The following is a 25,524-nucleotide window of genomic DNA, read 5'->3' as shown; positions in this document are numbered from 1 at the left end:
GTTGGAGCTCAGAAAAAGAGAGGTGGGGAGGGGGGGGTGAGTAAACCAGGGAGGTGAAGCAGGAGAGGTGGGAGTGGCTCAGGAGAGAGAGAGAGAGAGAGAATGGCAGGGAGAAGAGATGAGAGAAGAGGGAGGGAGGTAGTTGAGATAAAGTGCATGAGAGAGTGATGGTGAAACAATCACGGTTAAAAGTGGGGGATGCGCATTTCTTGAAGTTTACCTCCGACGTGGTATAGAAGCTTGGGGTCCTTTATATTTGAGGAGCCCAGACTTCCAACTTAGAATTTTACTGTAGAACATCTAGTTATCAAACTAGGAAGATCACCAATAAAGTAGAAGTTTCAGCTTTGGAAGCTGGAATTTTCGATTATCAAATGTGCCCTTAATAAATAAATAAATGCCAAACAAGAAACAATGATAGAGATGCTGATGATTTTGCCACTATTTAAGAACAACTTTATGAGGAATGTTACCCTTTTAATAAAGGGAAAGTATATAATGAGACCATTTACCTTTGGTACAAAGTGGTCACAAGAAATCTTGACCATTGGATGTGAAATTGGGTGGCTGCATTTATTTCATTTACCAAGTTCAATGTTCAAAAGAATTTTTCTCGAACTTTGTGACACACCCAAACTATCAGATTTCACATTGGATGGTTGTAAGTAATTGTGACTTCCCTATTCCAAAGGTAAATGGTCTCATTGTATACAATCCCATAAATAAACAAATGCTTCAAGAAACTAATTATAGTCCATAGCGTGACCTCAAGTCCCACCTTCATCCCAAGTCATCATTGAAGATCCGAAGTTGACGGAAAAGAAGAAGTATTTTGGACCTTGAGGACCGAAGTCAAAGTAATAGGTATATGACTTAAGACCTTCAAGATCCAATAAGGGCAATTTGGGGTGGGGGGTTGGGGTTGTGTTAAAAAGAAAGGGATCAAGATAAGCTCAAAATTTTTAGGGGTTTTCTTTAGCAATGCTAATTTGGGGGATATTAGCATAAATTCCTCATTTAATAAATAGATAAATGGCACCTCAAATTCCAAAACCTTCAAATTATATTATGCTTTATGAAGTCTGTACAATAAGGATATACACTTATAGATGCGTAGTCCCACCTCCAAGCAACATTACATATCACGCATCTATTTCAGGGCCAGGGTAAGCAAGAAGATTCATTATCCGTCCATCAATTACAGGACTTCCCATTGTAAAATGGTAGAGGCTCTGAAACTTGGCATCTGATAACCCCAGCACATCATGAACTGCAAATGAACATAAAAAAGTTAAAAAATCCACAAAAGTATACAAGGGCTGAACAACTCCAACGAGGGAGTTATTTCTAAATGTCAGGAAAATAGGAATTTTTTTGGAAAGTTCACAAGACACTTTGGCAGTGCATTATTTGATAAGCAGGTTTACATGATGCCCATCACTGGTGAATAGCAAAGCGAAAAAAATTTTGACAGTGCCTTATTTGTTAAGCAATTTTCAGTTTTACACATCTAGAGGAAAAGAAAGTCCTCCTCCCAACATATGGCCTGTCCAAGCAGGGCTATATGTATCATGAAAGAAATAAATGTCATTTCCATTTGGTAGCCGAAGATTCAAGGAAGCTGCCCATGACATATTGGATTGACAGTCAACTGCAATATCTAAATGCATACACACAATTGCAAGATATATTCAAAAAGATTGCAAAGTTCACAAGGATAAAGACAGTCTTCTTTTAATCTAAAGCAGGAAAATGGGCCAATTCATAGATTTTAAAAGAAGACTGTCAATTGTGTGTATGCATTTAGATATGGCCATTGACTGTCAATTCAATCTTTCATAGGCTGCTTCCCTGAATCTTTCGGCTACCAAATGGAAATGACATTTATTTTGTTCATGATACATAGAGCCCTGCTTGGACAGACCATTTATTTTCTCCCTCCCCGGCACACGTGGCAGACCCTCCCCTCCCTGGACACACGTCATACGAGGCTCCTTCCAGCCCACTGATGTGTTCGGTGCTGTCCGACACCACTCACCTACCCCCTCGTCTTTTCCCCTCCCTCCTCGAGATCCTCCCTCCTACCTGCTGTCGCCCTCCCACATCGACCAACGCACCCAGCCACCCGTCCTCCTCGAGCATCCCCCCTCCACACCTGTCACCTGAGCCGCCCCTGACTTCTCCCTTCGCCGACAACTTGACCTTGCCTGCTTCCCCCTCTAACCTACCTCTCTCGCTGACCCCTCCCCTACTCCCTTGCCCCACTCTCATCAACCCCGGCTTCACTAGCCCTTACCTCTCCCAGCTAGAGACTGCAAAGGAATCTCCTTCGTTGCCTCGGAGCTCCTCTTCCCCCTCCAATTAGCTGCACTCTTCGTCGCTGCACCCTCCTTTCCCCCCCATCTCTATAACCTACCTCCCTCTTCGCCTTTCTGACTTCTCACTGCCTCTCCATACCCCTAAGGAACCTACTGACCCTTCTCAACTATCTCTTATGGACCGTAACCTCCTTCCCCAAGGCATCGTGACCACCCAAACCTGGGACCTCCCACCCCCGGATACTGACTCCCTTTCCTCCATGTTGGCCCCCTTTCTCTCCTATACCCCCCATCTGGCTAGTTCCACCAGAGTCAACTCCCTTCACTTCAATTGGCCCTCTTACCACTCTACCCTTTTCGCTACCCTCTCCTCCGTCCAGACCTACCATTACCTTGCCTACCTCCCTCTCCCCTTTCGCTCATCCCTTGGCCTCTCAACCCTGACACCTAACAGGCTTTCAGCTCGCCTGTCCACCTGCCCTACCCCTACCAGGAGCATTTTCCTCTCTTGGACCTATCCCCAGTAGACCAGACTCTCCCCCATCCCCACTCGAGGGGTCCCCCTGCGTCCACTACACTCAGGAGACTCAGCCCATTTCAGCACCTGGGTCACCTCATGAACCACTCCCTCCTTTACCCCCCGACCTCTATCCTCCCTTTAGCCCTGAGTCGCAGCCACACCAATTCGGGGACTTCCCTTGTGACCCAAGTCAGCCTAATCCCAATCCCCCATCCCTAGCAGAAGGTCCCAGCCAAAGGGAGGATGAGGCAGTTGATGGCAAGAACTCTAACATCGAAGACAAGATGAAAGAAATGTACAGAATCATGGGATTTCACCATGACGGCCTAGAAGGTCCAAGCCACAAGTTCATTACCACAGACGCGCACAACAGGCTCAAGGTAAGACCCAAGGGACATAGAGAACTGCTCAGCCTTTTTCCCTCCCCCTCTTTCCAGGACAAGCCATCCTGAGTCTCCCCTGCCTTCCTCCCTATCTCCTTCCCTAGGAGGTCCTCCAAACTGGCCTCATCCCCACCCCCCTCTTCTCTCCCATGAAGATTGTAACATGGAACATTAGGGGACTGGGTCACCAGTCTAAGAAGAATGTTGTCAGAGATATTTCTCTCAAGTACTCCCCCTCAGTTCTGGCCCTCATTGAAACTAAACGACCAGAGCCCAATTTGCAGCTCATCCGTCAAATCTGGGGAAAATAACCTTCCCAGTGGATGGCTCTGCCGGCTGTGGGCGCGTCAGGAGGCATTTGGGTTATCTAGAACCCGCTAGAACACAACCTCATCTCCTCATATGTAGGAGACTTCTCGGTCACAATCCTCCTTTCCACCTTGACCGATGGTTCCCCTTGGAAATTCACGGCCGTTTATGACCCAAATTCATCTTCCGTCAGCCACAGTTTTTGGGCTGAATTGGACCACGTTGCAGCTCTTCCTAATCCTTCCTGATGTTTGGGAGGAGACTTCAACGTCACTAGATGGTCCCATGAGCGAAATACCTCTTCCATTTCCCAAGACATGAGGGACTTCGCGGATTTCATCAACAGGAATGCACTCATGGACATTCCTCTCCAAGGCAGCCTATTCACGTGGTCTAACCACTCTTCTAGCCCTTCCCTCTCCAAACTTGACCGTTTCCTCTTCTCTACCGAATGGGATCAACACTTCCCAAGGTCCCAAGCCTTAATGCTACCCAAACCTACTACGGACCATTGTCCCATTCTCTTGGATACCAATGCCATACTAAGAGGCCCAAAACCTTTTAGATTTGAACTTCTTTGGCTGGAAGAAGCCTCTCTCCATTCTCAGATACCCATCTGGTGGGACTCTTTCTCGCTTTAGGTCAGGGGTAGAGCTGGACACAAACTTCAAACTAAAATCCAGCTCCTTAAAGCCTCCCACAAAACCTGGAGCAAAATCTTACCTGGCAACTTCTCTCAAACCAAATCACTTCTCTTGGATATTATCCAACGCCTCGACCATCTGCAAGAATCCAGAGCCCTTGATGACTCGGACCTAAACCTCAGGACCCAATCCAAACTCGATTACCTATCCACCCTCAAAAAGGAAGAGATCTATTGGTTCCAAAGATCCTGGGTAAAGTGGTTAAAAACAGGCGATCAAAACACAGCTTTTTTTCACCAATTAGCAAAATGTCGCCGAAGGGACAACACCATCTCGGTGCTCAAAGTCAACAATAGCTTTTTGACACAACCACTACAAATCGAGCAGGCCATCACAGAATTTTTCCAATCTCTTTAGTCTCAACCCACTGGCCAGAGGCCTAGAATGGATGATCTTACCTTCCTGACTTTGAGTGAGGACTTAGCAGCTTCATTGGAACAACCTTTCTTTGAGGAGGAGATCCTTCAAGCTCTTAAAGCCCTCGTTGTTGACAAAGCCCCAGGCTCTGATGGATTCCCAATCGCCCCTTTCAAAATTTTTTGAAGCACCTTCCGTCTCGACTTCCTCAATTTCTTCCAGGAATTCTTTCATAGGGGAATCATTCACAAAGCCATAAATGCCACCTTCATATCCCTGGTGCCTAAAATCGAAGGGGCTGAGGAAATCAAGGACTTTCGACCTATTAGCCTCCTGAATTCCCCCTACAAAATTCTGGCTAAAGTCCTAGCCTCAAGACTCCAAAAAGTCCTCCCAACAATCATCTCTCCTTCCCAATCTGCTTTTATCCAAGATAGGCAGATCTTTGATGGGGTCCTGGTAGCTAATGAGTGTCTTTACTCTAGACACCTAGCTAAGAAACCAGATTTAATTTTCAAAATAGACTGGGAGAAAGCCTACAATCACATAGACTGGTCTATCTTGGATGAAACCATGTCGAGGATGGGCTTCAGAGATCGTTGGAGAAGGTGGATGAGGGGATGTTACTCCAACCCCCATCTATCCATCCTCATTAATGGATCTCCGAAAGGTTTCTTCCCGACTCATAGGGGGCTCCGCCAAGGGGACCCCCTCTCCCCATTCCTCTTTGCCATAGCCGCTAAAGTCTTCTCAAGATCCCTCTCCCACCTCTACCAGTCTGGTCTCCTCTGGCTTCACCACTAGCAACCAAGGTCCCTTAGTGTCACACCTGCAATACGCAGATGACACCCTAGTTTTCCTAGACGCCACCCGAGAGGAGATCGACACCCTCAAACTCTTTCTCCAGTGCTTCCAGATAGCTACAGGGTTCAAAGTCAACATGAGAAAATCCAAAATGACGGGCGTTGCCCTTATTCCAGACTGGAACTGCAAAGTGAAAGATCTCCCCTCCACTTCCTTGGTCCTCCTCTGGAGCTAGGGAAACCCAAAAAAAGACTTTGGTCCCAGGTGCTTGACAAAGTTGAAAGACGCCTAGCCACCTGGAAAGGTAGATATCTCTCACCTGCAGGCAAAGTAACCTTGATCAAGGCTTCCCTAGCAAACATTCCAGTATATTTCATGTCCCTATTCCAAATGCCGACACAGGTGGCCAACCGCATAGAACAACTCATGCGAAATTTCTTTGGTCAGGCCAGGCAGAGAAGAAAAAATTTCACCTAGTAGCTTGGGATAACACCTGCCTACCAAGAAAACAAGGGGGCTTAGGGATTCGAATCCTCAGAAAGCATAACACAACTCTTTTAGGAAAATGGTGGTGGCACCTGGCCACCCAACCGAATGCTCTCTGGGCTCAAATATTGCACAAAAAATACAAGATCCAAGATGATATTTGGGTACCAAAGAGCATTAAAAAACAGAGGGCGTCTGGAGTGTGGTTGTCTTTAGCTTCTTCCCTACCACTGTTCAGAAGGCACATTAGATTCCACGCTAGAGTTGGCATCAGAGTTAAGTTCTGGACGGACCTCTAGCTTGGTACTTCACCGTTGTGCAAGGCCTTCCCTACCCTCTTCTCGCTCTCCACTGACTGTAACTCCTCTATCGCTAAGGAATTGCCTCTTGTGGGTGGCAGAAGAACCTGGAGTCCTTCATTTCGCAGACACCTCTCAGAGGACGAGTGCACTCAGTTCCTACATCTACTGGGTACCCTATCCTCCCACTTCCTCCCCTCCTTCGGCAGTGATTCTTTAGTATGGAGCCTATCCCTTCTGGCCTATTTTCAGTAGCCTCTTTCTACAAAGCCCTCATTCAACCCCCAACCTTCTCCCTCAACCCCACTTCTATCCTGTCAAAAGTGTGGTCCACCATGGCCCCACCAAAGATCCAGTTCTTTAGTTGGATTGCTTGCTCTCAAAGAGCCCTCACAGTCGGCCAAATACAAAGAAGAGGTCTCTCCGTACCAAACAGATGTGCCCTATGTCTCTGTGAGGAGGAATCTAACCCCCATATGTTCATTCTTTGCGACTTTTCCAGTAAACTCTGGTCACTTGTACTCCAGCTCTTCGGCATCCAATGGGTTACCCCACCCACGGTCAGAGCACTAAGCACCCACAACTTCGCTTCTCAGTAGCCCTTGGCTGGGAAAATATTATGGAAGGCCACGGTGGCTGCTACAATATGGTCTCTCTGGCTGGAAAGGAACAATAGGATTTTCAACGGTGCTCAGCTACAACAACCAGCCCTCTTCCACAATATAGTCTCATTAACCACCTTCTGGGCTTCTCTAACACAAATCCTTTTTAGGCATCCCTAAGAACACTTTCTTCCCTCAATGGCAAAACATACTTAAGCATAGACCTCCCAAACCCCCAAGAATTAGCAGTTAGCAACTCCCACTAGAGGGCAGCATGAAGCTGAACTTTGATGGCTGCTCCTTAGGCAACCCTTATCCCTTAGGCACAAGGGGTGTTTTCAAAGACTGTCAAGGCAATGTCCTCTTTACTCTTTCGGCGCATCTAGGGACTTTCGACTCCCAATATGCAGAAGCTATGGCTTTCTTATTGGGATTGAGAAACTTTAATTCCTCTTAGGGTTCTACACTAATAGTGGAAGGACACTCTTCTAACACCATATCCTGGGCAAGAGGCTTGTCCCCCCCCTCCTTGACAATTGTCCTCAATCTTTGATGAAATTTCCCATTTATGCAGGGTTACCAACATCTTAAGGCAGCATACCTAGAGGTTGTCCAACAATCTAGCAGATCTACTGGCGAAGGAGGGAGCTAGTTTGCATTCGAAGTCCCAGGCTAAGTCCAACTCCTTTTTTGTTCAGGACCTCAGCCGTACTGACTCCGAGACTAGGCCCAACTCCCTTTTTGTTCAGGACCTCAGCCGTACAAAATAGCACCTCTCTCATCGAGCAAGCCACGGCTCAGATTTTTTGTAAATCTCATTGTAAATCTTGTAACATGGGCGCTTCTTATAAGCCTATACTGATAATGGAAGAGTAATGTATTTTTACTGCTAGCCACCCAGGGAGGGTGTGCTTTCAGTCATACCTTTTGTAAACCTCTATAGAAATACAATCTTAACAGTTCTCAAACAAAAAAGTAAGCTCCAAGCAATGAACAATTTTATGCACACAATATGCAAATGGAGATATATTCAAACCAGTAATAATGGAACACGTCCTAAAATTTTCATTTATTCAACCAACTTGGGTTTTCTTTTTTGAGTACTTTGGCAAATATTGTACTATTGTTTCAACATTTCTTCTATACTTTGAGGGATCATTGAAATTTGAAACCACGATCACTGACCAAGCTCAATTGTTTACAACATTCATCTTCCTAGCGACTTTGAAGATAGTCACTAGAAAACTGGGCTTTGACAGTGATGCACTCAAGAGTTTTGGCAAGAGAAGGACATGCACCACGTATATGTCATGTCATGATTACATCAATTGGAATAAATGAAAAATTGTACTAAACAATCAGGTGTGAATCAATCCCGTATTCTTTCTTCTCCTGTTTAAGCCTCTACTAGTAGCTACATCAAAGCAGTAAGGCAGAACCATTAATTTGTTTTCCTAATATAACAGGTTAATAAGTTTGCCGTTTACTTAACAAAGAAAGATATACAGCCTTCCAAGCCTTCAATCCACAAGATGATTGTTTCTATGAACCAACTGCAATTATCCTTTAATATGACTTTCCATGATCGGAGAGTGTGTGTGGGCATGAGTCCTTGAGTGTGCATGTGCGTGTATGGGAAAAAAGCATAACAAAAATTACATGCAACACAAAAGCAAGCTACATTCACCCCAACCATCCCTTCTCAACAAAAAGTGGCGGTTGAGATGAAACATTCTTCTACTTGAGTCCTGCAACATGCACTTTGGTGGAAGAATGGTTCATCTCGACAGTCTCTAATGGAAAAGCAAGGGTTGAATTAACAAATTAGCTTTACTCTTTCCATGCTAATGTCTCACAATATGTGCATAATTTAGTGGGCTATTAAAGTTTTCTTGTTGCTTCTTGCACTTGTATTCTCCACCTTTCCCCTTATGGGACAACTTGTTCATTTGGTATGTAATGCATAAGGTATTAAAGAAATTCTAGTACATTGTTTTCTAATATGAAAAATGATTTTTATACTTTTAAGTATATGGTTCCACATCGCAACCACGTAATAAGATGCATCGAAGGAACACATTCACATCAGGATGAAGAAATGAAACTACTTCCAAATTGAATTTTGCAAGACATTATGAGAATAAGATTCTCCCAAGACTACATCATCAATGGCACAAGGAACCTTAAGGTCCATTATGCTGATCATAATGAATAACACTAGATCTTCCACACTGGAATGCCCAGAAGTCTCTTCCATCAATCTACACATACACACACCTCCTTCCTCTCAACTTAACAAAGTACACCATCCTCCCTCCTCTCAACTTAACAAAGTACACCATCCTCCCTCCTCTCAACTTAACAAAGTACACCATCCTCCCTCCTCTCAACTTCAAGACTTCACAGCTTTTCAAATATTTCATCACTCTTGCAACAGAGCCCTTGAAGCCACTCCTTGTAACCTGATTGCTAAAGCCTAGATTCCTGCGTTTAGATCAGCTATTTTTGCACTCATTTAAACTGATATGATCCTGAAGAATACTGTAAAAGGACTGCAACCGAAAACCTATGCAATGAGCCTTTTCCAGTATGCCAGTCAAAATTTTAGTACAATCTCAGTCAACAAGGCAATCACCTTGTCCTATGCTTTTGGATTCAAGCCAACGATCCACATTTTCAAGAATGCGTCCTATCTTAGAAACCTCAGAGAAGGCAGGGCACAAACAAGTAATCTGTACAATAAGGCAGGTAAGCTAGAGATGAACCTCTCCCTTATACCAGGTAACCAACTAGATCACCGCCAAAGTCAGTGTCCGATTCTTCCATTGCAAATCTGTAAGGACATATGGAAATAAAAAAACATCCCATCTCTTACCTTGCTCCAAAGTGGCTGAAACCACACAACTCCCAGTGTACAAACTCATCGACATAAGCTGTCAAGATCTGCTCAGGCCTCCCCTGATCCATTTTACTGTGATAAATGGAGGCTACTCACACATCCAGGTATGTCCATAGCAGTGTTGGCAAAATCGAACCGGAACGGTTAACCGGACATGGGCCCGGAAGTGGTTTAACTGGCCAAACCGGGAAACCGACCAATTCAACCATTCTAACCAGGCAAGTCCCAGGCGGTCAAAAAAGTGTTGAAAAAAATAAAAAAGATACAAAAAAAATATACTAAAATATGAAAAGCATATAAAGAAGGATTAAAACAAAACACATTCAAATGAAGTTGAAAATTAATGAAAAAAAGGGATTTTAACAAATCGATTTGTGCCTAGGGGTATTTTTAAAATTTTATGAGAAAGATGGGAAAATATAAAAGTGAGAATTAATGACCAAAACATTTTTTAATCTTTACCATAATGCAAAGAATATTAAAAAATGCATTACAAACCAAATTCCTTATTTTTGGGAATTTATATACAGTTTTTTTATTTTTTTTTTAAAATACCGGTCGATCACCAAACCACCCAAAAAGGGAACCAGCCAGTGGCCTGTTCCAATCTAACCAGGCAGTTAAATCGCCTGGTTTTTCCAACAGTGGTCCATAGTTACCGGGATCTCCCAACTTAGGAGTTGAGCCTGCTCCAGGATCTCACTCCAGGATAAGGATCTCCAAAAGATATTGTTAAATTTGGGCATCTCGATCTCAACTTTTCAGGGATCGCTCCTAGTTGGTCAAAAGGGTAACAACAGGCCAAGAAGATGATTCGATTGGATCTTAATTGAGATCACATACTCTCCATTTCTTTCACTAATGCTCTTGGAGATTGTAAAGTCTAAAAGTAAATAAAGAAGCTTGATAAGCTTTTGGAGCTTGTAACTATGACATTGTAATTTGTAACTAAAGCAGCTTTCATCAATAAAACTGCTTGTATTGCTAACAATTATCCCAATGTGCCTCATCATCATATTGTTTATGGGAAAATTAGAAAATACACCCTAAAATGAACTATCTATGCAACTTACCCCCACCCCATTTTTTTCTCACACTTTTTTCCCCAAACAACCTTTCCTCGCAAAAACCCCCCAAGGTAAAAAGTTCTTAATTTTTGGACAGAAATGCCCTTCCCATACAAACCAAATCAATTCATGATCGCAAATAGAGTAGTGCCGGAGCGCAGTATACTACTGTCGGAGTGGAATGTCAAGAAGCACTGCCGAAGCACGGTGCTACATTGCAGGAGCGAACTGTCGGAGTGCATATTTTCAGTGCCGGAGCGCATTCTCAGATTGCCAGAGCGGACTGCCGAAGCGTGCAGTATCACTGCCGGAGCGCAGTTCTTAGTATGCCGGAGCAATGCGGGTCAGGCAAAGCACTGCCGGAGCACACATTGTGACTGCCGGAGCGCACATTGTGACTGCCGGAGCGCGCATTAGGACTGCAGGAGTCCAATCCTCCATTGCCGGAGCCGAAGGTCGTGTGAAAAGAAACAGGAGAGAGAAGGCCGTGTGAAAAGAAGCGAGGGTATTTTAGTCTTATTTTATATTACTTTTGGGTTGGGGGGGTTTTTGCGAGGAAAGGTTCTTTGGGGAAAAAAAGTGTGAGAAACAATTGGGGTGGGGGTAAGTTGCGTAGATAGTCCATTTTAGGGTGTATTTTGTAATTTTCCCTTGTTTTATTGTGTTTTTTAAGATTACTTTTTAATTCAATAAAGCTTCCATTTTTAAAATTTTATTATTAACTAAATAATTGTATAGAATGCGCTCCCAACTTGGGGAGCTCCTAGCAAGTAACAGTCTAGTCTCCCTCACCTATTCCCACTCCCGCTCCTGCTTCCAAGAACTATGGCTATAACTAGTCAATGGAGTGCCTTAGATCTCTAGTAGCCATAAATATTTTCCTCTTTAGCCTTAAATGCCACAATTTCCCTAATAAATAGGAGATCAGATGCACAAGCAAACCTCAATAAGCTACGACAAGCCCAAGATGAGTTTGTGCTAGATGATTGGAGGTTTTATTTTTATTTTTATTTTCTTATGTTTGGGTAAATATATGATTGCAGTTTCCTTCCTTGCAGGAAATTCAAGAAAGAACCCCTGAGACGGGCAGAATAATACAATTGATGCTCAGCTGATGAGGAGTTGAATGCCCACAAGATGTATTCCCCAGTAACTTGAGCTAGTGAGTAGGCGTGTAGCAACCAGTTGTTCATTTGAAGAAAAATTGCGTCTGAGGTCTAAGTCTTAGCATTTATTTTGGTAAAATCCTTTCGCGTCTTGCGCCACTTCCTATTCCTTTCTTTTTTAGAAATGTTGACTATATGTATCCTGTTGCGGAATTTTTGCATTCTCAAGCTGAGATGTCACTCTTAGATGAATTGCAAGATTTCTACTCACAAAGATTCCTTGCTCAAGGCCTTTAACATAAAGACCAATGAACCATCTTTAGCAAGAAGGAAAAGAGTGGGAAAGGAGAATAGAACAAAAAAAAATGGTGAGGGTTCTTAGGCCAAGGTGAGTGTGGCTAAAAGGCTTTGTGGACCTGGGCGAAATCAAGTGTTACAAACATAATTTGCTCCTATTATGCTCTGTGATGGTTGATGGCTATTTCTGTGTGATCAGCACCCTCCAATGCACAAGATAGAGTATGCCTGGATGAAGATCTTGCCCCTTCTAGATGGTGCTGCTGCCCCATTCAGACAGTGCTGCTGCCTTCTCTCATAAGACAACCCTGCTGCTTCCTGTCATAAGAAGACCCTGCCTCGTCAAAGCTGCAGCCCCAATTAGATGGTGCTGTTGCCTTTCCACACAACACGTCCATGCCTTGCCGAAGCTGCTGCCACCCCCCCCACCGCCCCCGGAAGAAGACCACTTTTGTTTTCTTACGCAATATAGCTACGGGTTGTTTAAATCTTCTTCACCTAACATGGAATGCCTCTGTTATAAACCCAATTTTCTCCTTTCTGTACTCTGAGCACCCAGTCTGTGGGCTGCCTCTATCCAAATTAAATTTAATGTATTTCTACTTTTATAAAGTCAAACATTTCTCAAAAAAAATTGACTACCACTTAGATTGACTCAATCATCTCTTGCCAAAATATGGTGTCTGATTTGCAATTACGCATAAATAGCCACACATAGGAACTTTTAGATGTTAGTTTTGTTTGGGATTTATTTGGTTCCTGTCCCTAGAAGATGGACTTCACCTACGATAACAATGGACCAACTACTAAATCTTGATTGGAGAACTCTTTTACCTTAACTGAGAAGAGAAACAGAAGAGTAAGAAGACCAACCCATTTCCTGGACAAGATTTCTTCATAAGCAATGATTACCTCAATGGAACCAATCAGTAGATAGCAGATAAAAGCTGAAAATAAATAAGATGACTTGGTAGTAGAGAAGCTACAAACAACTCAAGCAATGATCGAACCAAGTTCGAATTCGCAATCAGAACAAAGGGACCATTTGGAATGTCCTGAACGCTTTACCAATATTTGGAGCTGCTACACCAGGTCCCATAACAACGCTGCAACTCACATCTCAGTACCTCTCTCGCTCTGACGTTCTCTCCACTATGCTAACTGAAACTCACTATTCCTTGGATGCCTGCTATAAGGCCACATTCCCCTACTGCATCTCCTTCATCAGATGCAGCAAATGTATCACCTCCTTCAAATGCATCCTCCACCCAAATTCACTGTCCCTGGCTCCTGTACCCTATTGGACTAAACAAATCGTAGAACTCCTCATCACCCAGAGAATCTTTGCCCAAATGCCCATTGTTCCCTTGTTTGGTCTGGGCAGTGGGTATCAGATTTTAATTCGACTACTCACTAGTAGAACTTAAACAGAGCAAGCACAAACCCACTATAACAGCAACTTATACTAAATCAGACCTCCCCAACTCATCAATTATTAAAGAAAAAGAAGGGGCTCCCTTTGGTGATTTATTCTGCTCCTCCTGTTAGTCTTTCACAGGGTCATAAATTTCCAGATTGTATGCTAGGTATCTAGTCTCTCTAGTGATCCCTAATCACCTTGTATGGCGGCTTAGACTTCTTCCATCTAGTCTTTATCTTTTGAGATCAAATCAAAGAGGAAGTGTCAAATCAAGAGCAACTTTGCATCATCTTATGATTGGACATCAAAATTGAGCCTAAGACAAGTAACATGACACAATTTTTTTTTTTAAGAATATTACAAGTAACATAACACAATTGTGGAATGACGAACTTGCGTTGCCATCATGAAGAGGAGGAGGCATCTCCGTCTCCCTCTGCCCCTTGATTGGAACAAGATCTATAACCTTTACCCCAACCCTTGCCTTCTCAAACATTGCTTCCACCTGCTCGGGGACCCAAGCCGACCCTCCAGAAGGCTCAGCTCGTGCAGAAGGCTTCGTTCAAACAGGTTGTCGCCTCAGCCCCGACCTATCCTCCCCCAGCTCCCTGCGCCCCACCACCCCTCTCTGGTGTTATACCTCCAACCCTTGGGACCTCTTCTCCGTTTCTCCTCTACATCATCTCCACCACTGCAGAGGAGTCGGCCCCTCTCAAATCCAAACTTCTTTCTTCCCTGATGGGAAGCTTTCTACCAAGACGGGACGACGTTAGGGAGGTAGAGAAATGGGCTCAACGGCTTTGGCTGGAGCCCAATCTCGGCTGCCGCCGCATCTCTAGTGGCGAAATACTTTTCACCTTCCCTTCGCACGAAAGTGCCCACCAAGCTCTATAGGAGCCCCCCTCCCACTCATTCAAAGGGGCAGCCTTAAAGCTCCGCAAATGGTCCCCGAAGGACGGGTCGTTCCAAAAACATAGAGTTTGGCTCACAGTGGACCACATCCCTATACACGAGTGGTCTCCCACCACATTTAAGAGAGTGGCGGAGGCCTGCAGTGCTCTGGTAGAAATCCACTAGAAATTCATCGAAGTTCTGTTGCTCAGCTCTATCTGCCTACTCCTGGAGGTCCTCGACACAAAGTTCATCCCCTCCACCATCTGGTTAGAAGTTGAAGATCTTTATTTTCCGATTACTCTCTCGTGGTCTGCGGCTTCTCCGCCCACACCCAATTTCTTCAACTCTGCGGATGTTCCCCCACCTAAGGGTCCCTCCTCCTCATCTTGGATCGCAGTCTCAAGGAAACGCCGCCACCCTACACAATGCCACAGGCTGTCCTCCTCCGGGCCCGCGCCTAACCGGGAGGGCTATTGCTCCATCAATTCGAAACCAGCCTCAGTAGTCGCTTGGAGACCACGTGTCGATCAAATGGGCCCGCTTGGCAAGTCCGTCCAACGACCAGACGCCATCCAGCCGGCCTCGAGCTCAGGCATCACTCCTTCTCCGTCCTGATCGAGTCCCCTAGGCGGCGCTGTGTCAATACTCCTACAGCCATACTGTGCCACTTGGCTCCCCTCCACACTGCCACAGCAAAGGTGTCTTAGTTGACCACGAACCCCCCCCCACCCCCTTACCCCAGTCGTCTGGCTATCCAACCGAGCCAGGCCCACCATCTCATAAGGCTAGCCCATTTATTGCCAGTTTCCCTCTCTCGCCTTCTAAACCTTCCCTGAAGGCTCATATCCCAAGAGACCCTGAACCCCGCTCGACACTTGTTGACGCCGCCAGCCCTCCTTCCTGTCAACTTCCCTACCTTGTTGACACCACTCACCCTCTGTCGCCACCATCATCCCTTCTGTCTCCCTCACCTACCCCCGATATTTTCCCACCATCGGTAGTAGAGGTGTCGCCCTTCCCCCTTGACCCTTTTGGCAACACCTACCCTCCCCTTGAGTTTCGCCACCTCGAGATCCCAACAGACTCTCTTGGTGTCTCGATTGCCCCTCCCCTCCCCCCCTCATCTCCCCACACCTAATCATCCTCTTTCTACCCTTGTCTGCTCTTCTGCCTTTTCATCTCGGCCTCACTCTTCTAAATCTCCTTCTTCAGCCTTACTTCAGAACCCCCCTCCCTCTACCATCTTGAAGATGACCCTCATCGAGAGCCCACTTCTGGGACTTCAAACCCCTTTTATCCCTTGGTGTCTCCCTTAGTACTGCTCAAACCCCTACATATGCTCTCTTGCCTCCACCGGAATCCACCTGCACCCATTTCATCCTTGACCTACTCACCCTTTGAGACAGCCACTTCTGAAGATTCTCCTCCGCCCTCACCCACACTTTTTGCCATCTCCGACAACCCCATGGAGTGGTCTCAGTTCCCCTTCGGCATCGTTGCAATCCATTCCACAGACCCCTCTCCTCCTGATCCAGCCCTCATCTCTACCCTTCTAGCCCCTTACTTTCCTTTCACCCCTCACCTGATTTACATTTGTCGTGTCAAAACCTTCCACTTCCCTTATCCACAAACTCTTGACCCCTCACCATCCTAGACTTACCCATCCTTTGAACCTCCTCAACCTCATCGCTACTTGACCTACCACCCTTTGTCGTGTCAGAACCTTCCACTTCCCTTATCCACAAACTCTTGACCCCTCACCATCCTGGACTTACCCATCCTTCGAACCTCCTCAGCCTCACCACTACCTGACCTACCACCCTTCTTCTTTCCACCGAAGGTCTGCTCTCTCCATAAGATCAACCTTTTACCCCTTGCAAACTCCGACCCCTCTTTACTAGGTTTCCCCTTCTACCTTCCCACCATTTTCAAGGTTACCAAACCTTAGCCTCCACCTTACTATCTTCATCCTCTCCAGATGTGGCTCTCAGCCCTCCACCCACTTCTCAATCTTGTCTTTGACCTCCCAAATACTGAACGTCGTGTCCCTTCAAACCCCTCTGACTTGCCCTCGTCCTCATACCTTGAACCTCTACCCACACTGCCAACAGACCTCTACCCGGCTAACCCTTTCTCATTACCCACCTCACCTGCTCGAGAGGACCCCAAGACACCCCTCCCATCTCCCCCCCCTTGGATGATTCTGGACGGCAAGCTAGTTCTGAGGGGGTCGACAAGGATGGGAACAACAGAGAGCTCAACAGGATGAAGGAGATCTACAGAATCATGGGATTTCAACATAATGGACCCGAAGGCCTGGCACACCAATTCATCCTCTCGGATGCTCAGAGCCGACTGAAGGTGAGCTTCAGAGGACATAGGGAGCTCCTCAACTTGTTCTCCTTGATTAACTATGACAAACCTGCTTTAGAAGGGTCCCCCTCGACACTCCCCTTCCCCTCTCCCCCTTGGGATTCTTCTCCCAGGAGGTCTCCCAGACTGGCCTCCTCCTCTACGTCCACATTAGCTCAATGAAAATTCTAACATGGAGTGTACGAGGTTTGGGACAGTCACTCAAACAGGATGCGGCCAAGGACATGACCGTTAAACACCTTCCCTTCATTATAGCCCTTACAAAGACTAAACAGCCGGATCCTACCCTCCAATTAATCTGCCAAGTCTAAGGCAGGAGGCCATGTCAGTGGGCCTCTCTTCCTGCGGTAGGGGCATCAGGTGGAAACTCTCGACAATCTATGGCCCCAACTCTGCATCCCTCAGACCACTTTTTTGAGCAGAACTAGACCTTGTAGCTTCCCTTCCCCATTCTGCTTAGTGTCTGGGAGGGCACTTCAATATCACGAGATGGTCTTACGAGAGAAATTCCAACTCCAACATTTCTCCGGGAATGATGGACTTCTCGAATTTCATCTCTCATAATGTACTCCTTGACATTCCCCTTCAAGGCAATCGTTTCACCTGGTCGGACCACTCTTCCCAACCATCTCTTTCAAAACTGGATAGATTCCTACTATCCTCAAGTTGGGAAGATGAATTTCCAGGTTTGTGTGCACTGGCTCTACTGAAACCTACCTCTAACCATTGCCCTATCCTCTTGGATACTCCGGTTGTCCAAAGAGGACAGAAACCCTTTCGGTTCGAATTAGCTTGGCTTGAAGAAGACTCACTATCCTCTCTCATTCCAACATGGTGCAACCCTTTTTGCCCCTGGTTTCGAGTGGAGCAGGCTATAGGCTTCAAACTAAGATTCAACTCCTCAAAGCCTCTCTCAAAACCTGGAGTAATTCCATCCTTGTGAATTACTCTCAAATCAAGTCCTCCCAGCTAAATACCATTCAAGACCTAGATCGAAAAAGGGAATCCCAGCCTCTATTAGCTTCCAAATCCAACCTCAGGACCCAAACCAAGATGGAATATTTTTCCACCCTTAAAAAGGTAGAATTGTATTGGTTTCAGAGATCCAAAGTCAACTGGCTTAAAGTAGGGGACCACAACCCAGGTTTCATCCACCGGATACCCAATTGTCGCAAAAGAGACAATTCTATCTCTATTATCAGGGTTGGCAATCGCAAACTTGACCAACCAGCAAAGATCGAATCAGTCGTCCTAGATTTCTTTCAGGATCACTACTCAGCCCCTTCGGGCCTCAGACTTAGAATGGCCAATCGGGATTTCTTAACTCTTTTGGATCATTGGTCACAATGGCTGGAGCGTCCCTTCTCTGAAACTGAGATTTTGGAGGCTATCAATGACTTGGCCAAAGACAAGGCCCCTGGCCCTAATGGATTTCCCCAAGCCCCTTTCAAGACGTTTGGGATACTTTCAAAACAGACTTTAAGAGTTTCTTCGATGAATTCTTCCAACGTGGAATCCTCCACAAAGCCATCAATGCCACTTTCATCACTCTTGTCCCCAAGACTAAAAGGGTAGAGGAACTCAAGGACTTTCATCCAATCAGTCTGGTCAATTCCTCCTACAAGATCTTGGCCAAGGTTTTGACATCAACGCTGAAACAAGTCCTCCCCCTCATCATCTCCCCCTCATAGTCTGCGTTCATAAAGGATAGGAAAATTCTAAATGGGGCCTTAGGGGTTCATGATGTCTGCATTCTAGACACCTTTCCAAAAAACCCGGCCTAATATTCAAGATAGACTAGAAGAAGGTGTACGACCACATTGACTGGTTAATACTGGATGAAACCATGTCAAGAATGGGGTTTGGGGACCTTTGGAGGAAGTGGATGAGGGCCTGCTACTCCAATCCTCACTTCTTTGTCCTTATCAACAGGGCTCCGAAGGGTTTTTTCCCTTCCCTGAGGGGCTCCGCCAGGGGAACCCCCTCTCCCCATTCCTCTTTGTCATCGCAGCCGAAGTTTTCAGTCACTCCATCAGTCGACTATACCAAAAAGGCCTTCTCACTGGTTTCAAATGTAGTTCTCAAGGCCCAATCGTGTCTCACCTGCAGTACGCAGATGACACATTAGTGTTCCTCAACGCTACACCAGACGAAATAGAAAACCTAAGACTTTTCCTAAAATGTTTTGAGCTAACAACGGGCTTCAAAGTCAATATGGAAAAATTGAAGATGATGGGGGTTGCCCTCTCAAACATTGAAACCCGAGCTTTTATTCCGAATTGGGAATGCAAAGTGGAGGACTTTCCCACCACCAACCTTGGCCTACCCCTGGACTTGGAAAAACCAAAAAAGAGACAGTGGTCTCACGTGATTGACAAAGTAGACAGCCGTTTGGCAAGATGGAAAGGGAGGTACCTATCCTTTGCAGGTCGGACCACGTTAATCAAAGCAACCCTAGCAAACTCTCTTGTCTATCTAATGTCCTTATTCCACATGCCTGTCTCGGTGGCCAATCGTCTTGATCAACTGATGAGAAATTTTCTTTGGTCAGGACAAGTTGAGAAAAATAAATTTCACCTCATCTCTTGGGACAAGGTCTGCCTTCCTAAACTTCAGAGAGGTCTGGGGATCAGGATCCTCAGAAAACATAACCTAGCACTCCTACATAAATGGTGGTTGAGATTAGCCACTCAAAATGACTCTCTTTGAGCACAGGTCCTTCGCAGCAAATATAGAATCTCGGAAGACGATTGGGTGCCCGAGCGGAGATCTACGAATAAGGCCTCAGGAGCATGGAAGTCATTCTTGTCTTCCCTCTCTTTGTTCAAGCAATTCATCCGCCTCCATCCTAGAGAAGGTACAAGAGGAAGTTTCTGGTCAGACCTTTGGCTAGGCCACACTCCACTAAGGGACCTCTTTCCCTCGCTTTACTCTCTTGCCTCCAATAAAGCCTCCACCATCGCAGAGGAAATGGTCGTCTCTGGGGATTGCAGAGTCTAGAATCCTTCTTTCAAACGACATCGAACAGAGGAGGAAACAGGCCAATTCATAGCCCTCTCGGCTTCTCTTCATTCCAACTTCATAGCTCTCTCATGAAGGGATACTCTCGTGTGGACTCTCCCCCCTTCTAGCTCATTTTCGATGGCCTCCTTCTATAAAAAACTTATTCAGCCACCCACATTCCCACTCAAACCTGTCAATCCTTTCAAAGGTCTGGTCCACCATCGCTCCGCCTAAAGTGCAGGCATTCAATTGGATTGCTTGCCCCTAAAGAGCTCTCACAATAGACCAGCTTCAAAGGAAAGGGATCCCGATCCCCAACAGGTGCGCACTGTGTCTTTGTGAGAAGATATTGAACCCCCACTTGTTCATTCACTGTAGCCTAGCCCACGACCTATGGAGTCTTTTAATCCAGCTGTTTGGCCTCAAATGGATCACTCCACCCTCTGTCCCAACTGTCATCTCTTCGTCTCTCGTCTCTCATTTGCCAAAGGCCGGAAGAATTGTGTGAAAGGCTTCTATTGCAGCCACTATTTAGGTTATTTGGCAAGAAAGGAACTCTAGGATTTTTCAAGGCCACAAGAACGAAGTTCCAGCTCTCTTCCATAAGGTTACTTTCTTAGTAATCTTTTGGCCTCTAATCACAAGGCCTTTACTGGGATATCGGCTAACACTTTCCTTAGCCAATGGGAAAACATCCTTAAGCTCCAACCACATAGGGTATCAAGACCCAACAACTGGTTGCCACCACCAGAAGGCACCATCAAGCTTAACTTCGATGGATGCTCCCTGGGGAACCCTGGCCCAGCTGGAGCCGAAGGAGTTTACCAAGACCACTGCGGAAACGATCTAGCCACCTATTCCGAGCATTTAGGCCATGCATATTCTCAGTACGCTGAATCCATGGCTCTACTCTTGGGATTGAAAGATTCAACTTTTCTTGGGGATCAAAGTTGTTTGTCGAGGGGGATGCCCAAACTGGGCTGCTGGGAATTCACCACCTCCGTGGTACCTATCCTCTATATTTGATGAGATTGCTTACACTTGCAGGGATATGGCCATCTCCTGGAAGCATATCTGGAGGATGTTGAACGACTTCGCAGATCATCTAGCTAAGGATGGAGCTAGGGCTCAAGCATATGCCCCCGCATAATCGCGACTTTTTGGGTTGTTGTATTGTTCAAACTTTAGTCGATGGTCCATCTCCGTTTTTGCTCTGGACCATTGTGGGTGCATTGTATTTTGATTTTTCTTGTGTACATTGCTTGTAATGGGGCGAGTCTATAAGCCCCAATCTTGTAATCTGTAGATTGATTTTTCTGTGGGTGCTCTCGGGTCCCACTCTTGTTTCTTGATGCTCTTCCAATAATACAAATCGTTAACTTCACTCAAAAACATAAGTACATAACACAATTGTGCAAATCTTGGGCACAATAACTCTACACTTGGGCAATCTCAACATCACAAGATTTATGCTCCCCATCGATGCAGGGAGATTAGTTGGGAGGTGTGATCCCCTTTCGGAATCTCGTTCCAGCTATCCAGCAGGAGACAGAGCCCATCTCACTCCACCCAATATCAAGGGATCTCTATCCCTAACTATAAGGGATCTCGATCCTTATGGAAGGGGGATAGCAACCCCACTAAAAATGGGGCCCAAGTTGGTTGGAACCAAGGTATGCCTAGTCCCAGATGGTCCTGAAGCAAGGAAACATCCCATAACCATGTGGTTCTCATTGTAGTGAATCATCCTATCTTGCCCAAGTTCAATGTAGGGACTTGGGTGCTTACTGAGTTTAGTTCTTATCATGGCCCTATAATCTCTTCTTTCTCAATTTTTTAATGGCACTTCGGGCTATGGAGTTCTCATTGTGTATGTGTACAGAAAATCTTTCATATGGGTCATAAATTTATAAATTCAAATTTTTGGCTCACTTTAAAAAATAAACACACACACACACACACACCATAGAGAGAGAGAGCATTTATAAAATGCAACAACCTTACTTGTAGAAGTAAGGTTTCTAAGACCATTCGTTTTAGTTAGATGGTATATAATAATGCAACTATTGTTTTAAAAGGCGAACCGCCCAAAGCCTAGGCAGTCCAGAGGGCATGGGCCCCTCACTTAAGCCTAGGAAGCCAAAATAGGCGGCCTACCGCTAGCCTTCTAGGTGCTTGGGCACCCGCCTAGGTGGCCGCCCAGGGCCTACACCCCACCTTCCTGCCCCTCGTTGAGGAAAAAAGGTGGGTTTAAGGTTCATTTCAAACCTCAACTCCACTAGAGCCCATTTTAGAAAGAGAAGAACCTCAAAAAACTAAATGTTTATGATTTCCATGTGATTTCCCTAGATTTTAAGGGTTCTTTCTACTGAGCTGCCTAGGTTCTGGACACCCACCTAAGCGCTAGACGGCCTAGACCCCATGGCCATCTAGGCTCCACCCAGCATTTTTTGGAACATTGAATGCAACCTTCTACAAGGTTGCGACCTCATACAAACTTTCCTCTTCTACAGTAAACCAAATCAAAGAAGCACTATGGTATCAAACAAATATTATTTCGAGTAAAAGCTTACCTGCATCATCAAAGTAGCAACCAATTCCTGTTGCAGAGATTCCTACTGCATGAGCTTCCAAGTATAGCACTTGACCAATAATTCCAGACTCCCAAAACAGCCGTGGATACATCCAGACATTTTTTCCATGCAAAGCCTGCTCAAAATGAGCCACCATACCTAAGCTGAAACAACCATCTGAAGCAATATCCTGTATTGTTCGTAGAAAACATATCCAAATGTCAGAGGATTGGAAATGTAGATTCATCAGAAAATTAACTATGTATGTTTCAAAATTACATATTTGCTCACTAAAATCTACACAATCAAGAAAGCCTATTGCATAAGGTACCAAATCCATTGAGAACAGAAAGAGCCATCACAAACAACCCACAGGGCCATATTTCATATTCTGGGTAAAACCTTGTAAGGTCCAAGTAGCAAGAGGGGAAACCAGTTCCTTCTTTTAAAGGTCATTTGGTTTGTGTGTAAGTTATCTACTAAAGTGAGCTTGCACACATTGGACAGTCCGCCCATGGGAAAGCGGGTTCTAACCTCTTTAGGTACATCAGGGTTTTCCCAAAATATAACATTGCCAGAGTGCTTTTTGGCCTATGAACAAGACATGATAAGTGGTGTAACACCAAGAAAGTTCTTTCTGATCACTAGTCAAAGGGGGAGACAGTCAAATTCTACTGGTTTGACGAGTATATAATATATTTCCTTTGACATATGACATCGCAAAGGATAACAATCCAGAAGTTTTCACAACTCCATAACAGACTAAAGACTGGTTAACCATTTTAAGAAACAAGCAAAGCAACTTCATGATCAAGCTCGAGCAACAAAACAGACAAAATCGACATGCCATGAATCAATGGACATACAAAATAAGAAACCAAACAGAAACTTTTGTAATAATAACAATAAATGTAGCACATAAGGCAACAGCACTGGAGGTCATAGGTTTTGATATCAATTGTCAAAAATATTATTCGAAAGCAAGCTTTGGCTGCATAAGAAAAATCCAGATGTCCTAAGCAGGGAATGATAAAATTACACAGGGAAAAAGTGCATATGGTTCGCCATTTATGCTTTCATTTTATCAAAATCCAAAACCATTTAAGAACGAGAAACAAATGCTGCAATCACGTGCAAACAACAAGTCCAGTCCATATCAGACAGTAGGTAAGAGAAATATGCATAAAAAGTCAAAAATCCAAAAAAGATGGATAAAACCAGGGATGCAAAAAGAAAAAGAGAGGAAACCTGGTGACAAGAGATTATCTTGGCAAGCTCCCTGCAATCGGCCACAGCAAGCCTGTAGAGCGGCAAATCAGTGGGGCATCCCTCCGGCCTCACCCACTCAAACCCTGGCCTCATCGCTCTCTTAAGCTCCCCAGAATGCTCCTCATTCCTCACCATAAAATACAGACCAGGGACCAACCCTGCAACTCTATGCACCAAAATAGCAAGATGAAGCTGAGCCTTCCACGGGAGAACCCTAAAAGGCATAGCAAATTGCTCCCCTTGCTTCCCTTCACTGCAAGAACCAGAAGGAAGATAATGGAGAAGTATCTGATAGAATGCCTTCCTGTGCATGACATGAGACCTGCCCATGTCCACCGCGCTCCTTCTCTTCCTCACAACCTCTCCGATTGTCAATGCCTTGTAAGAATTTTCATTGAACAAAGGACTGCTCCTAAATGGGGGAACATGGAACCCTTCCTCTGTCCTCGGGGGCTTCTCAAGAAGGCGAGCCTTGGAGTAAATAATGTCCCAGTAAACATGCTCCTTGCTCAGAGAGTTAGGTTTACCTTTCCACTCAGAGGAGGCCGAAAGTTTAGAGATCGCAGAGGCCATAGATGCATAATTTGCAGAGAATTCAGGGGAAGATGCAGGGAATAGTAGTACGAGGCAATCGGGGTGTTCGTGCTCAAGTGCAGAGAAACAACCCTTGACCGGTCGGGAAGTTGTTGGAAGAGTTGGGTGATCAGGAAGGCCCATCAAAGCTCGAATATGGGATTGGCCAAGCCCATCAAGGAGGCGAGCGTCGCACCCGAGAGAGGCTGCAGCAATGACCAAGGCCGCAATTGCGTGACCGACATCGTGGTTGCAGTAACGAAATGCACGCTCCCCATACTTCCAAGCCTGGCGCCAGAAGATGGAGCTGAGGCCGACAAAGAAGGAGCCATTTGGGAGGCCTTCCCAAAGTCGAGAAGGAGCGTTGGCCCTGAGCTCGAGGGCGTGCTCTTTGGGGGCGTAATGAGCGACGAAATGAGAGGTTGGAGAGAGGTTAGAGAGGGGAGGAGAGAGAATGTAGGCTTCTGTGGGGTGGAGGTTGCCACTGCTGGGGTTGACGCGAAGAGACCAGGTGGAGAAGCCAGTGGTTTTCCAGGCAGAGAGGGCGAGGGAGTTGAAAAGGAAGAGAGAGAGGAAGAAGAGAGAGAGGAGGGAAGGAAGGGGAAGGTTGCGGAATAGAGATGGGTAGTGAGGGAGTTGGAGTTGGGTTTGGTTGTGGGGGTGGAGGAGGGGAGCGGAGATGTAGCGACGAAAGGGGTTGGGTTGGTTGGCCCAGTCGAGGCCATGAGGGCCACTGGCGTATCTAGAGAGAGAGTGCTTTGTTTGGTTGTGGTATTTCTTAACCAATTCCACACCATTTTTATCATCATCGCTGCTGCTGCTGCTGCTGAGGAGAGACGACGAGGATGATTCTGGTGATGGGCGCGGAGGGGACATGGTGCTCCAACAACAACAACAACTACTGCGGCTGCCTCTTCCTCTTCCTCTTCCTACTGCTGTGCTCGGCGGCGGGACGAAAAGGTGGAGGTGGAAGGAAGATTTGGGGGTGGGATGAGGGGAGGAGAGGAGGGAGCGAGAAACTGGCATCAGCGTCATTCAAAACGTTACTTCCATATCCCTACTGTGCTCTTGTTTTTCCTCCATCAATCGCGACAGGGCAGGGGGCGGAGGCGGACGCGGAGGCGGAGGCGGAGGTTTGGAGTTTGGAAAAAGCACATATACAGTCGAATTATCATAAAGAATTTCACTCGACGATAGTATTTTGATACTCAAATATCTTCAAATCGATCGTCTCGACATCAAAATGTATCTGGTTAGAAAAAAAATAG

General features: G+C 45.6%; 1 protein-coding gene across 1 annotated transcript; it reads right to left on the bottom strand.

The window, feature by feature from the left end:
* Positions 1 to 1,045: 1,045 nt before the first annotated feature.
* On the bottom strand, positions 1,046 to 25,307 carry LOC18434171 (nitroreductase family protein). The gene is made up of 3 exons (XM_006844249.4): positions 23,663 to 25,307; positions 22,415 to 22,604; positions 1,046 to 1,270 (listed from the first exon to the last, which is right to left on the bottom strand). Exons 1-3 carry the CDS (start codon positions 25,289 to 25,291, stop codon positions 1,143 to 1,145), a joined length of 1,947 nt encoding a protein of 648 aa, XP_006844312.2. The 5' UTR covers positions 25,292 to 25,307; the 3' UTR covers positions 1,046 to 1,142.
* Positions 25,308 to 25,524: the final 217 nt, after the last annotated feature.

This window comes from Amborella trichopoda, chromosome 13 (genome assembly GCF_054954075.1).
Source record: "Amborella trichopoda isolate Santa Cruz 75 chromosome 13, AtrichopodaSantaCruz75HAP2 v2.0, whole genome shotgun sequence".
Classification (NCBI taxonomy): domain Eukaryota; kingdom Viridiplantae; phylum Streptophyta; class Magnoliopsida; order Amborellales; family Amborellaceae; genus Amborella; species Amborella trichopoda.
The sequence above is the reverse complement of the archived record's forward strand: the minus strand, read 5'-3'. Positions and strand labels throughout refer to the sequence as shown.